General features: G+C 36.4%; 1 protein-coding gene across 2 annotated transcripts; it reads right to left on the bottom strand.

Annotated features, from left to right (window-relative positions):
- Positions 1 to 6,128: 6,128 nt before the first annotated feature.
- On the bottom strand, positions 6,129 to 13,432 carry SWI3B (switch subunit 3). 2 transcript variants are annotated; one of them, XM_088862810.1, is made up of 6 exons: positions 13,174 to 13,432; positions 11,976 to 12,439; positions 10,707 to 11,084; positions 8,949 to 9,099; positions 8,022 to 8,140; positions 6,129 to 6,622 (listed from the first exon to the last, which is right to left on the bottom strand). In XM_088862810.1, the coding sequence occupies exons 1-6, from the start codon at positions 13,379 to 13,381 to the stop codon at positions 6,449 to 6,451; spliced, it is 1,494 nt and encodes a 497-aa protein (XP_088718936.1). In that variant the 5' UTR covers positions 13,382 to 13,432; the 3' UTR covers positions 6,129 to 6,448. The 2 variants fall into 2 exon arrangements, with proteins under 2 accessions (XP_088718936.1, XP_006849963.1); XM_006849900.4 differs by having other exon boundaries at positions 8,955 to 9,099.
- Between the last annotated feature and the right edge of the window lie 364 nt (positions 13,433 to 13,796).

Raw genomic sequence — 13,796 nt, 5'->3', positions numbered from 1 at the left:
CAGTAATGGTTTCATGCAGAGAGAAAGAGTAATAATGGCCATGGCTTTTTGGGTTTTCGAGGCAGAGAAAGAGAGAGAGAGATGGCTTCACCTGGTGAGTTACATGCAAATGAGGCGGCCGCCTTTCCTAACCCTCCGCCTCCGCCTCGGCCTCCGCCTCCGCCTCCGCCTCCATGCATATTAGAAAGAAAGGGTGGGACCTCAGACTTTTAGAAAGAGAAAGAGCCCTACCTCTTTATCTCTCTGCGTCAACGTAGAGAGAGATATGCTACGTACTTAGAATAGAAAGAGGAAGAGTTACTACGTACTTGGAATAGAAAAGAGAGTTAGAGAGAGAAAGTCGAGCGATATTCACATTCGGATTCCTTAAAAAAACACACCCATTATGTGAGTGGATAAACGAATGTGTGTGTTTTTTTATTGAAAATTTGTTTTATGCGGGCTAGACCGCATGACTATATATGCGATCCAAAAAAAAATGTAAAACATCCATCTTCAAAGATGGATGCGCAGGTGATTCATCTAAAAACAATGAAAACTATGTGTCCAAATGTTTTCTAACTAAAGTTATTATTTTTAGTTTTCAAATTTTACTCAATTTTCATATTCATGATCTCTATTCATGATAGAGATTATATGTTCTTAAAAATTAAATCAAAAAATTCATCTAAAAAATAAGCCCTCATATCTACATATGCCGCCTTGGCTGAAACCGGGTTCTTTTTTATTCTAATTCCTCTTTCTCTCTAATACTATTCCTTTCTCTCTCTCTTATCGATGTTTTGTGCTTCTTTCTCTCTCATACCATCTTATTCTTCATTCTCTCTCTAACCTTTCTCTCACATCATGCTGTTTTTTCATCCTCTCTTATTACCTCTCTCTCTCTCTAACCTTTCTCTCACATCATGCTATTTTTCATCCTCTCTTTCCACCTTCTCGGCAACTTCCAACAAACAAAACATGGAGGGCATTTGTTTTTAGGAAACGGTAGCGTGTTCCAGCAGCAATACCAAATATGGTCATTGTTTGTTTACTGTCAAAGTGCCTTTTAGTGAGATAAAATATAAAAAATTTATAATTATAAAATGGGTGTGGTTTTTATAAGGTTGCAACTTTATCATATAATTTTAGTAAAAAAAACTCTTAGTATTATCTTAAAATCTATTTTTATATCTAATTATAAAATTTTAAAATTCAAAAATAGTTAAAATCAAGTAGATATATGAAACTATTGAAAATCGACGGTCTAGATAATGTATTGCAAGATGCACTATTTTTGGGACTCTTTTTTTTTTTTCATATTCATACATCTTGATGTCGAGATGATCAATTAGAGGTTTTTTCAACATTAAAACAACCCTTTCCGATGGAGTTTTGAGGCCAATCTGTAATTTTACATTTTAAGGTTGCAACCATATATAATCTTTTTTCTTATAATATACACAAGAGATTATTTATTTAATATTTTAGTTATGGATATGTATATAATGTGAACATTTATTTTTCATATAATGAGGTCACAATTATCATTGCCAGTTAGACTTTAAATCGAATGGTTAAAACTGCGTCATTATTTAGGTACAAAATCCAAGATAACATTTTTCAAATATTGTAGCGTATTTTCATTTATTGGATTTCACATTCAATAGCCAAAAGTAATCGTGACCTCTTTATACCAAACATAAAGATTTCAAAATACCCATCGAAATATACAAGGTCGTGATTTGGAATAGCTGAGAGAGGGTAAACTGTTAAATTAGTGAAAACTTAGGTGCATTGTGATCAATTAAAGGAAAGAGTTTAAATAAAGTTACAACCTTAAAATGTACCTAAAAAAGCATCATAAAGAGGAAAACATAAAGATTTCAAAATACCCAGAAATATATAAGGTCGTGATTTGGAATAGTTGAGATAGGGTAAACTGTTAAATTAGTGAAAACTTAGGTGCATTGTGATCAATTAAAGGAAAAAGTTTAAATAAGGTTGTACAATTAAAAAATAGAATTAAAAGATACCTAAAAAAACATCACAAAAAGGTATTTTGATGTCATAAAACCCTCTAATCAATTATCTCGACATCAAGATATATGAATATGAAAAAAAAAAAAAAAAAATTCAAATAACAAATATAATATATCTTTCAACACATTATCTGGAGTCTGATCGAGATCATACACTTAAAAACAACCTTGTGCAACATTATGGTTGAAGCTCCCTACCATCATTTTAAAGCGAATGGAACGATTAGGAATAATAGTTGCATATGTTTTATATGTGAACGGCGCCATATAGAAATGTTTTCCATAGTAGATAACTTATATGTAGATTGGTTGAACTACTTTTTTTGGGTAATTCAGTCGAGAAGATATGCCCCTATCCGTTTTTTTCAAGTAGATTAGAAATTAGCTTTTTAAAAGTATTTGTGATGTGATGTTAATGGTGGGAATAAAAACTACAACATAGTGACTAAAGTGTGGGGGTGCTGCCTCCGCAACTTCAACCCCTTTCCCAAAGGTGTTAGTGGCGTAGTGTTAACTGGAATGGGACTTCTCGAACTAGTTCAATGCATTTTTGTGCATAAAACGGACCATGGCAGCAATCCGATGTACTCCCAAGGGTTTGATAAAGTCGTGTTAGTGGTCATGCTTCATTTTACATTGTGTGGTTTGCAATAAGGAATCAACATTAAATAATCGTAATGAGGCACACCTACAAACTCTAGATGCAGCTTCATATAGTGGTCTGCAGATCTGTATCCACCATTAATTATGAAATTTAAAGTTTTAAAAATAATGTGAATTGTGTTTATCTTTTAAACATAAAACAATGTGAATTGTGTTTATCTTTTAAACATTTTTGAAAATAGACCGTCGATATAATGTATTTTATATCAATACATCTCAAGGTCGAGATGATCAATTTGAGGATATTTCAATGCCAAAACAACTTTATCCAATGGATTTTTGAGGTATGCCGTACTTTTAATCAATTTTTCTCGATCTGCACTAATTTTGGAGCTTAAATATTATAATTAGGGATAGAGGATTTTGAAGCCATTGTAAAATATTTCGATACCAAAATTGCTTTTTTTTTTTACAATGTTTGGAGGTGAGGTGGGTACCTCACACAAATCTGACCTTGTAATGAATTGTAATATTAATTTTTATAATTAGGGATAAAGGATTTTGAAGCCATTGTAAAATATTTCGATACCAAAATTGCTTTTTTTTTTTTTTTTAATGTTTGGAGGTGAGGTGGGTACCTTACACAAACCGCTATAATGAATTATACTACAATAGTAAATACAATAACTTATATTTTATTTGTGGGTGTGGTTATACAAGGTTGCAACCTCAATCTTGAAAATGGACGATCCACATAATGTGTCTGCCAGCTGGAGGGCTATCCATTCGTGTAAAGGCTTTATATATCGTGATATTCGGTGGTGTGTGGGTAATGACTGCAATATCTCCTTTTGGCATCATAAATGGTTGGAAGACTGCCCATTGAAATTAAGTTTTCCTTTGATTTATCATTTGATGACTTATCTAGAAGCCACTGTTGCCGAGCTTTTTATTCGCAAGGGTAGTAATGTCTAGTGGAATATTACTCTGCCTTATAATAGGGTTTATGATTTGATTTTCTCTCAGTTTGCTAATCTTCATAGACTATTGAAGGATGTTTATATCCCGTATAATGCTTCTAATTAGGTAGATTTAATTGAATAAATCTCATTTTTGTCAATCTCCCAAACTATGTATCATTTAGTCTACCATGATAGGGTGCGATGGTCGATGCCTGAAATAGCTATCTTGTGAAAATAACCCCTACTTCTCAAAGTGCAAAGTTTTCTTTTGTTGGCGGTTCAAAACAGAGTTCTTACGGTTGATAATGTAATTAAGAGAGGAAAAATTTTACCGAATATATGTCTCATGTGCAAAGAAAATGAGAGACTGGTGATCATCTCTTTCTCCATGTTTGAAGGTATCTCTTTGCCGGTTGGAAAAATTTTGGCGAAAATCTTGCCTTCCATCTGATTGTACCTCTCTGTTATGAGTTGTGAACATAAAATTTCTGAAGTGGATGTAAAAAGTTATCTAATTAACCTTTTCCATTTGGGTTTCCAAAAGTATAGGCCCAATGGCATGAATGGTCCCACATTTGGGGGTTTATAAACTCAATTTTGATGGTAGCTCATTGGATAACCCGAATCTTGCTAGTTTTGGAGGGGTTCTTCGAGATTGAATGGGTAATGTGATCTTCTCCTATGCAAGGCCACTTGGGGTGCGGACTACGAATTATGCCGAGATCTTTGCCCTTCTCTTTGACCTTCGTTCCCTTGTGGAGGAATTCGAGGACTTTTTACATTATTGAAGGAGATTCCCTCAATATTGTGAAATGGTGGGATCAGATTTTGAATCTCGCCTCCTCTTTTTTGTCTTTTTGTTCATATGTATAGAGAGGCTAATGTGCTTACTGATTCCTTGGCCAAAAGAGGTTAAAGTTCTACCCTATCTGAAGCAGTTATTTTGGATTTTGTAATATCGTTCTAGATTAATAATATCTTTGAACTTTCTCTCAAAAATTTTTGTTTCGTTTTCTATTTTTCATATTCATATATCTCGACAATTAGAGGGTTTTCCAACTTCGAAACAACCATTTACAATGAATTTATTAGTTGCATCCTAATTCTACATTTTAAAGTTGCAACCCTATAAGAATTTTTTCCTTTATTTATAGTAAATGATTATGTGTTTAGCTATACCAACTTTTTAGTTTGAAGTTATAAAATGATTATGTGTTTAGCTATACCAACTTTTTAGTTTGAAGTTATAAAAACCATCATTGTACCTCACAACGTGTTTTGTCGTGAGGTTTTAGACCTCAAAAATTAACTTTGAATCTTAAAAGTCCACAATCACATTTTATCGGATTTTCAAGAGCCAACATGAGAGCAAATCCCCCTTGGCATTTCATTTTCCTCTTGCTCAAAAGAAACTACGCCCCCATATCCTCCCATTTACAGAAGCCCTTGCTTAGATTACATACCCCTCTTCACTTATTGTTCCTTTCTTCTCCATTCACCTAAAGAAGACAAGGAAGCCAAGTCCTCCTGCATTATCGCCTTATTCTCTTGCTCAAAATGATCAAATTTGCTATTGGGTGCGGTTTGTATAAAACTGAGGCTCTAAACAATCAAATTAGAGTGCACCTTCAAATAGTGTCAAGAAATGCGGTTTCAATACTGGAAATCTTTGTTTAGAGCCTCAGCTCTATATAAATTTTTTCCATCTGTATTTTAGGAGAAAAAAAGAGAAGCCCAAACATCAGTAAAATCTGTGTATAACCAAGCCTCCCGCTGTTTTGGGCCCTCCTAATTCATCCAAAACTAGAGTAAAATTGGAGATTTTACGAGTTTTGCACTATTAGCAAACCAGATATTTTTGAAGTTTTCATCTAAGGAAGTTTAAGGTTTTCAGAGTATACCTCTGAGGCGGAGGGTTCTGTTTTCTCTGCAAATATCTGTAGCTTCAGGATACCCCTTTTCATCGCGAAGCACTGGATGAGAGGGGAAACAAACTGCCTGGTTTTGGAGCAAGGGAGGTAGAGTTCAGCAGCTTCACACGGGTGGAGTCCTCTGTAGCATTTTAGAGTGTGTCAGTTTACCACTTCCTGTCTGCTTTGGGCTGTTGTGCTCCCCTGCATCTCACCAATCCAGAAAGAAATTCATTCAGGAACGAGAGAGATTGCCTGCCCTTTTGTCCAATAAAACCATGCATTTCCATGTCCTCTTGCCCCCAACACTACCAATTTTCCGAGACTTGCTTGACTTGCTTTAGACTCGGGAATCGCCTGAGTCCTTTCAAGAACCGATTGGTTTAGTACAGTAACTGAGTAGTCCAATTCAACTCGGGGTAATTACCTCCTTCAGACCATCTGGAACCAGGGAATTATGTTAAGAGCACAATGAACTATAGAAAGAAAAGTTTGCTGTGGTATATACCAAATTCAGACAACCCCAGGATTACCTCTCTCCATCACCATCAATATTTTTATCAGAAAAGGATGATCCCAACAGATCATATTTTCCTATAGTATGTTATTCGGCAGTGTATTGTACCATATACTTTCCTCAATGATTTCTCTATCCATAAATTCGCAAATAGTGAATCAGTCACAACTGCTCTATGTACATTTGACAAATCCAAAATTTCCATTCAACTCAATCCGAAGTAATGAACACTTCCTTTTTCTGCTAGGCAGATGCTTTCAGTGAACACCTCTTTCTCTCTACATTGAAAATCATTCACAAATCTAGCTTTAAACTGAAAAGAGAAAATGGAAAAAGAAAGACAAACATAACTATCAAACAACAGACTGCATTATCTAGCTTCTAATGGAGGTTTATCTGCAGATATGGATCCTCAAATTGCCGAGTGGTAATAATTCAATCAGCAACTGCATTGACATTCTGATCCTTTTCTTTCTCTAAACTCCTTTGCAAAAAACTCAACTGCTCAACATAGACAAGGTCCTCCATGTGATTCACCTGTGCCCGTTCTCTTTCTAACTGCAACTCCAGTTCCTCAAAATGCTTAATTTTACGATGAATCTCCTTCATCTATATTCAAAGAAACAGTACAATCAATTGTCAAGACAAACCATTTCTCTCTCTCTCTAGATAACCAAGACAAATCCATATACTCTCTATAGATTAACTGACGAAAGGTACAAATCATGCCATTCTCGTAAGACTTAAAGAGTTGTGATATCCAGGGGAAGCCTTAAAAACTGAGGCAAAGGAAGATAGGAACATATAATACAAAACTCGTGATATCCAGGGGAAGCCTTAAAAACTGAGGCACAGGAAGATAGGAACATATAATACAAAACTTATTGTTATTCAAGTATGAAAATTCGAAAGGGAAGTTTTTCAAATTGAGAATTGCTCATGTTAATACTGCAGCCTTCTGAGTATGGATATTTAAAGATCATCGCCCCATATTTGCGATAGAACTAGCATGTGGAGCATTTTCTGATTTTGCCCCTCCTCCAGAAAACCTTTTTCTTAAAAATTCCTCATTTTCAACATACAATCACCAATATCTTATTTTCTTTATTTTGGAAAAAAACCAATCCAACACATTGGTATTTGTACACCAATGTCATAGATCATAACATAGGAATAGTAGAAGATTATTTAGAAAAATGATATTTTAATCAGGACTCATACATTGGATCATGATTCATGAAAAAGATGTGGCAAAAGTTTTGTGCTGGCTGCCAACCTAACACAGCCCTCTGCTTTTCTCAGGGCTTGGGACCAGCCATGGCAGAGTTAAGATTGATATTTTAATAGGTAATTGACAAAAACAGTGGAGGGCAAAATCGGAAGTAGTCGTACCCCTTGACATAGGTATGGATTGAGAAGGGTGCAGGATTAAAATCACCATATCATTAGAGTAATCTGCTGAAAAGCCCTAATTTAAAAGGGGAAATATTCTCTACTTGGTACAAGCTTATTGTTGGGTACTTAGACCCCACATCCACCATCCCTATTTATCTATGAATGGTGGGAGAGGAGTTGTTCGCTTTTAAGGTTATCCCTGTTTAAGAGGGAGCAGTAACTCGACTCTACCATGGGCTGTGGATGTCGGGCATGAATAACCAATTTTATACTCGTCAGGAGCAGTATATGGTCCTTAACTAAAATCCTACTATGGTAAATATAGGGGAAAGAATGCGGCATTGTTCTTGAAAAATATATTCAAGATAGAGTAGCAGTGGGAAATTTGGCTATGCATGGAAAGCATAAATTGGTGCTCTTTTTGGAGATAGTTTTCCTAATCTGCAGAGCAACCACCGACACAGTCCCTACATCTATGATAGAAACATGCATAAAGGGATGAGGGAGAGAGAGAGAGAGAGATGGATTACACACCAATGTACAGTTCATTTATCTAGTAATGAAACCATATATTAGATAAGCTAAAATAAATCCCCATGAAAGTGGAGGTCACCTGAACATCCACGATGCTGGCTATAGACTGCTCTACACTTTGCTCCTCTTCATCTAGCTTGGCACGAGCCTCTGCAACTATGGATTCAAGATCGGGCAGACTGTCATTGGCGGCAGCTCCTACAAAAACGAGAGATTTTCATCATCAGAGATCAATCATGGGACCTGCAATGTTGGTATTTGATCCACGTGAGGGAAGAAACAGACATCGCTGCATAAAACCAATGCTTCCTACATATTTAAAATGTAGCATCTTGGTTATTCTATTTACAATATAAAACTAGACACAAAAGAAAAGATAAAAAGCCAAGCTGCTTCCTTAAGGTCTTCAGAATATCAATCAACTTTCCCTCCCTGCCTCCTCTGTGCCTGAGTAGTTGGTCATGCTGTTCACATCACCCTGGCTAACCTTTATGCATCCACCTCTCCAACTTTTCTAATCTTGTCCCTCCGTCCCTTCTCCCTCCCACCACCAACCCCCGCCCACCCAACCACCCACACACACGCACACACACACACACACACACACAGAAAGAGAGAGAGAGAGAGAGAGAGAGAGAGAGAGAGAGAGAGAGAGAGAGAGAGAGAGAGAGAGAGAGAGAGAGAGAGATGCTGGTGGTGTTTTGACCAGTTGAATGATAATTTTGGTTTTTTGGCTAAGTTTACAACAAGTGTTATCGAATCCTCAACTCAACTATACCAAATGGGTGAGTCCAACTCCAAGTCAAATTTTTGAAAATTAACTAGATTTTTATAGGATAATTGTCTCTCTCGTTGTTCACAGTATCTGTTGATTAGTATTGTAGATACTTGAGTTTCTAGTAAACAAAGACCAACATCAGAGTACTTGGTTTCCAAAAATCAATTACAACTCAAAAGACAACTAATTTTAAAAAATTACAAAAGACAATAAATAGCACAGTGCAACCTTGACCTCTATGTGCAGTTTCTTGATGGAATGATTCAATTCTCTCACTGCATTGGTTGGAATGGCTATCAACCTCATATAGAGCAGTGACTGCAGCTTCGGCAGCAGCAGCTGCAACTTCAGTTCCAGCCAAGGTTGACAAGAAGGCAGCCTGCAGGGAAAAATGAGGATATGTTCACCATAAGAAATAAGGAGTAATGTTGCTTTTTTATTTTTATTTTTATTTTTTATTTTTTTGAGAAAGGAGTAAGGGTGTCTCGATCCAGAATATAAAACTATATTAAACAAATGCAGGCATTCCAAGGTTGACAGGAAGGCAGCCTGAAAAGAAAATGAGAGTGTTCACCACCGGAAATGAGGACTAAGGGTGTCTCGATCCAGAATATAAAACTATATTAAACAAATGCAGGCATTCCAAGGTTGACAGGAAGGCAGCCTGAAAAGAAAATGAGAGTGTTCACCACCGGAAATGAGGACTAAGGGTGCCTTGATCCCAAATAATGTATCTTAACAAATGCTGGTATCTTAAATGAAAAATATGTGGATATCTACAAACAAAGAAAATAAGGATATCTTAATAATAGAAACTGCTCTATGAATGGGATCTACATGTCGAAGAGTATATCGTATACTACAAAGAAACTTGAATAAATCCCTAAATTGTTTCCAATTTCCAAAACATGGAATACTTAAATTGGGAAGCATGCATGGCTGAACCAACTATAGAAAACCATAGCTCCATCAGGGGTATATCACTACATGTTGTTATGATGGACTCACCAGAACAAGACATGAACACAGTGATGGGCCCCCTACTCTCCATCATTGTCTATCATTTCATCAGTTGGAGATGAACCCAATGTTCTATGCTTTTCTCCATAATCGGACTACATTAGACATCTCCTATTTTGATTACCCTAAAGTAAAATGTAGGGAAAATTGTAGATACCCCCTAAGATTGTACTTTCTAGGCATTCCCCCCGTCCCCATAATAATAATAATACCCTGAACATTCTTGGATCCAGCCCCGCAAGTAAGAAAATTGATTTTTTGACCAAACCCATTTCAACCCATGTTTCTCTTTTTTTTAGCACGTTCCCACTTTCTCTCGCTAAGCCAGTCCGACACATACTTGAACATAGAACTAGTCCGGCAATATAAATTAGTCCTGCACAAAATGTGCTAAACCGACAAAATTTTAATATTAGAAGCGGGTCTAGCATTTGTGCCAGACTGGCACATGTTGGGCATCACATTTGGGGAAAGAAATGTGGGTTAAAACACTGGGGGATGGGGGGTATTATGGTCTAAAAAAATCAACTTTTGTACTTTAGGGGTGGAAGAATAAATATTGTTGGGGTTAATCATGCAATTTAAAAAGGTTTTTTGTGTGTGTGTGTGCCCTTGTGTGGTGGGGGGATATGTGTGCGCCTGTGTGGTGGGGGATATGCCTAGAGAGTACAAATACAATCTAGGGGTATCTATAATTTTCACTGAAATGTATGTCTTCTTGCAAAAAAGCTCATATATAAATAAATAATGCATGTGCATGGTATGTGCCCTTCTTACTTTATTAGTACTCAAGCAGTAGTGTTAATTTTCACTTAAATGTATGTCTTCTTCCAAAAAAGCTCATATACAAATAAAGAATGCATGTGTATGGTATGTGCCTTTCTTACTTTATTAGTACTCAAGCAGTAGTGTTAATAATCATTAAATAATTCCCTCATAATACTAGGGACACAAAAAACACCATACCTGTGCCATTATTGGGTTGCTTGCATCTGCAAGTGGAATGAGACGGCTTCTGTTTGTTGTGGGGCCCTCGGCATTGTTCTCGGATTCCAATTCTTCCTCCCCTAACTCCAAAGGTGCCACGAATTGCTCGCCAAAGGGAAGCTTAATGAACCTGGAAATGCACTCTTTCTCACTCTTGTTACCCACATATTTTGCAACTGATTTCCAGTCATCTCCATATTGTAAAAGGGCCTCTAAAAGGAGCAAAGTATCTTTGTCTGTCCACCGATCTGTCTTTGTCGCTTGGTTGAGTTCAATGCGTTTGAAGTCTGACACCAAGAGTCCAAGTCGAAAGTTGCCACGAACAAAGCATCTTGCACAGAGAGTGATGCAATCAGCCTACATCGAGCATTGAAATAAGTGGCAAAATATTCAATCTCTTAAGCCATGCCCTTTTGAGTTTTCCCAACATTCACTTAAATTTTATTTTGAGAAAGAATACTTACTTATTAGGCTCATTACCATCCAATGAAACAGTGGATATTGATGGAGAGGGAGTGGGTTCCACCACAATAGGACATGACCCAATTGTGGGACATACTCACCATCACCTCGCAATTTTCATCATTTCGTTACAGGTGATGACCCAAATGGAAAATGCTCTTCGCTTTTCCATGGTCTAATGGATTTAGTGTATTTTTTCTTTTAACACTAATTTGAGTGAAACAGCCAAAATTAACAGTTTGAAGAATTCAAATATATGTGTTATGGGATTTCAAAAACATGTATACAAGAACAACGCTGCTATAATTAATAATTCACATGCTGATGGACATTGAATACCAATGTTCTAATTCTTGCCAAGCCAACTTGAAATCACTGGGCCAAAATGTTTGTGCTTCAGTATAATCATACAAGCACGAGCACAAATGCCCGATGAAGGTTCTACCAATAGATTCAGCCAATTAAAAATGAGTGTTAATCAAACACTTCAGATGATTTATGAGCATCAAAGGCTCATCACAGGCTCATTCTCTCTAACTGAAACTCACTCAAACCATTTTAAACTAGATTTGAAATACCCATTAGAACTGCATTTTTTTCAGACACTAGTTGATACTTATGGGTATTTCCTCCCATAATTTTCAATACCCATTTTTTTCAGACAATAGTTGATACTTATGGGTATTTCCTCCCATAATTTTCAATACCCATTTTAGATAATTCCCTGCTCTTTGAACTGATATAGAATTTACAAATGAAAGGAGAATCAAAAGAAATTAAACTGACCTTTTGGCATTCAAAGCAAACCATACTGCACTCTAACTTGCAGCTTGTGCACCACTTCCTCATATTCTCTTTCTTACCAGAAGCTTCAATCCGGCCATTAATGGAGGCACCAACAAAACCAGGGGGAGGGCCTAATGGTCGAATTGCCCCTGCTGCATACTGAGACCCACCCAAAGCCTTTTCTTTCTCTTCCCACCTTATAATTTGCTTTGTTGGGGTGTAATTAATCAAACCCCAATTCTCTAAAAAATCAAAAACCCTACGAATTGTGCCCACATCTCCAACAAGAGCCTTTCGAACCTCAGTTAATGTGATTTTCCTTGATGGACTTTCTCTGTATTTTTTAATGATGAAGTCCCTGTAATACTTATAAACCCTAGGGCTTTTTGAGACTGATTTCCCATCAAAGAACTCTGGAAGCATCCTATGCTCCGTATCATGGATCTTGTCCCAAGAGAACCACCCTGAAAAAAAAAAATGGAGAAAATCGGAGAAGTGATAAAACATAACAACATTAGATGAATTCAGTGGTGAAAAAATTAGGAACATATTTTTAGGTGCCAACACTTCAAAAAGAAAAAAAAAAAAAAACCAAAAATTAGTACTGGAAATTGAGACTACGGAAACTCCAAATAAAAATTTCACCTGAGCGGGGATTGGTTAGGAGAAAACTTTCAAAAAATTTTGGGTTGGTGTTTAAGAGTTGAGAAGGTGAAATTTTTTGTCCTAAAATATCGATTTCAAATTTTCTTTTTTTTTTAAACAGAAAATGGACTCGAAATGTAAAATTTTATAACGTGGACCTCGAAAAAAATTGTGAACTATAAACTGGAAAACGAAAACAAGAAGAAGACGAAAATCTTATGAACTGTGAAATGGGAAGAATTGTGGGAGAGAGAGAGAGAGAGAGAGAGAGAGAGAGACTAATTTTGCGTAACATATATGTAGACTGATTTTTACCTTAACTGGTAAAAAACAAGTAGACTGATTTTTTCAGGTAAATAAATGCAAAATACAAAAAAAAGAAAAAATTCTAATCTAGGGCACAATGAGCATGGAAGAAAACACCAGAAAAGCAAAGACAAACAAAAAAAGCCGTGAATTTGAACAATATGATGACAAAAAGAAGAAGAAATAAGAGCTAATTTCGAAAAAAATCCAAGTTTTAAACAACAAAAATGAGGAGAAATAAACCTACTTGAATGGCTTGGGATCGTCACAACTCCTGAAAAAGGAAGTTGCAATGGCTGTGGAGTTATAGGAAAGACGCGTTCCTTGGATTCAGAGAAGGTGCTGCTCTCTGGTTTTACCGCCGGCAAATGGCCGGAATCTGAGGTTTCCAGCGTCTTTTCCGGCGTATTTTCCGGCTTAATGGCACCAACGTCGCCTGGAGTTTCAGTGGCCATTCTTCTGTTTTCTCGGAGTTTCAAAATCAAGGGTTGAAACTTTTTCCCATTTTGGGGCTTTAAAAGACTAAATAGTCTTAAATACCCTTAAGAATAGGCAAATTACACTGTGCTCTATATATCTGAGAAAATAGTATGATCATAGTGGACCACCAACGTCACTCATTTGCTTGAACGGTGATGAAACAGTATTAAGTTCAAAGTGTATAGTCATCTCACTCCATCACCGTTCAACCTGTTTATGAGGGGTGAGGTTTATATAAGGTGTCAACCTTAGTATATTGAAATAAGGTGCGCCTCAAAACTATACCAAAAATTTATTAATAAGGTGCGCCCTCAAAACTGTACCAAAAATGTAGTTTTAGTGCCACAAACCATGAAAACCTATTCTTGCCCCAAATTATGCAATTTAAAA

This window comes from Amborella trichopoda, chromosome 3 (assembly GCF_054954075.1).
Source record: "Amborella trichopoda isolate Santa Cruz 75 chromosome 3, AtrichopodaSantaCruz75HAP2 v2.0, whole genome shotgun sequence".
Classification (NCBI taxonomy): domain Eukaryota; kingdom Viridiplantae; phylum Streptophyta; class Magnoliopsida; order Amborellales; family Amborellaceae; genus Amborella; species Amborella trichopoda.
This window is presented reverse-complemented; position numbering and strand designations above follow the sequence as displayed.

Coding starts and splice junctions, on each gene's coding strand:
- SWI3B (XM_088862810.1), bottom strand. CDS start 13,381: ATGGCCACTGAAACTCCAGGCGACGTTGGTGCCATTAAGCCGGAAAAT. Junction 11,085..11,975: donor TTTGCTTTGAATGCCAAAAG/GTCAGTTTAATT, acceptor TGCTCGATGTAG/GCTGATTGCATCACTCTCTG. Junction 9,100..10,706: donor GCAACCCAATAATGGCACAG/GTATGGTGTTTT, acceptor TTTTCCCTGCAG/GCTGCCTTCTTGTCAACCTT.